We start from the raw sequence: 464 nt of genomic DNA on the forward strand, positions 1-464 counted from the left end.
CTCCCTCTCCCCCCCCCCCCTCTGCCTCTTCCTCACCAGCCTCATTTTTGCAGCTACCATTGCTGGAGAAAACAGAAGGGGGGAATGCAGAAGTGCCTCGGCTGATGGAGGAGATGGGGACCACGCAGTATTTCTCAAAAGCGGGTACCACTGGAGACAGAAATGTCTATGGTTTGTCAAAACCTGTGACAAGGACTTACTCAATGCCGGCCCAGTTATCAGGTCATTTGAGGGAGGACTGCCATGTTGCAGAGGTTCATCCCGTGCAAGGACCCCAGGGCCACGCTGCAGAGGAGAAATACCCCCAGGCAGCAGCGGGGATGTCGAAGATGGTCCATCTCAATCCGCCAAATGTCCAGAGCGGGAAGGAGCAGGTGTATGTCTCCAGAAGCACCCAGAGGGTCCATGACACGTCCCCATCAGCCAGCGACATTGGCTGCTCTGCCACTGATAAGCTGAGGAGC

The 464-nt window shown here is 56.2% G+C and overlaps 1 protein-coding gene across 1 annotated transcript in view; it reads left to right on the forward strand.

Annotated features, from left to right (window-relative positions):
* PDZD2 (PDZ domain containing 2) overlaps nt 1–458 on the forward strand; it is a gene marked incomplete at its 3' end in the record, with an annotated part of 54,432 nt that extends 53,974 nt beyond the window's left edge. Inside the window, 1 exon segment of the mRNA XM_010152657.1 lies at nt 27–458. Within this exon segment, the coding sequence (XP_010150959.1) occupies nt 27–458 (432 nt within the window).
* Nucleotides 459–464: the final 6 nt, after the last annotated feature.

Source organism: Eurypyga helias, unplaced genomic scaffold, assembly GCF_000690775.1.
Source record: "Eurypyga helias isolate BGI_N326 unplaced genomic scaffold, ASM69077v1 scaffold12910, whole genome shotgun sequence".
Taxonomy (NCBI): Eukaryota; Metazoa; Chordata; class Aves; order Eurypygiformes; family Eurypygidae; genus Eurypyga; species Eurypyga helias.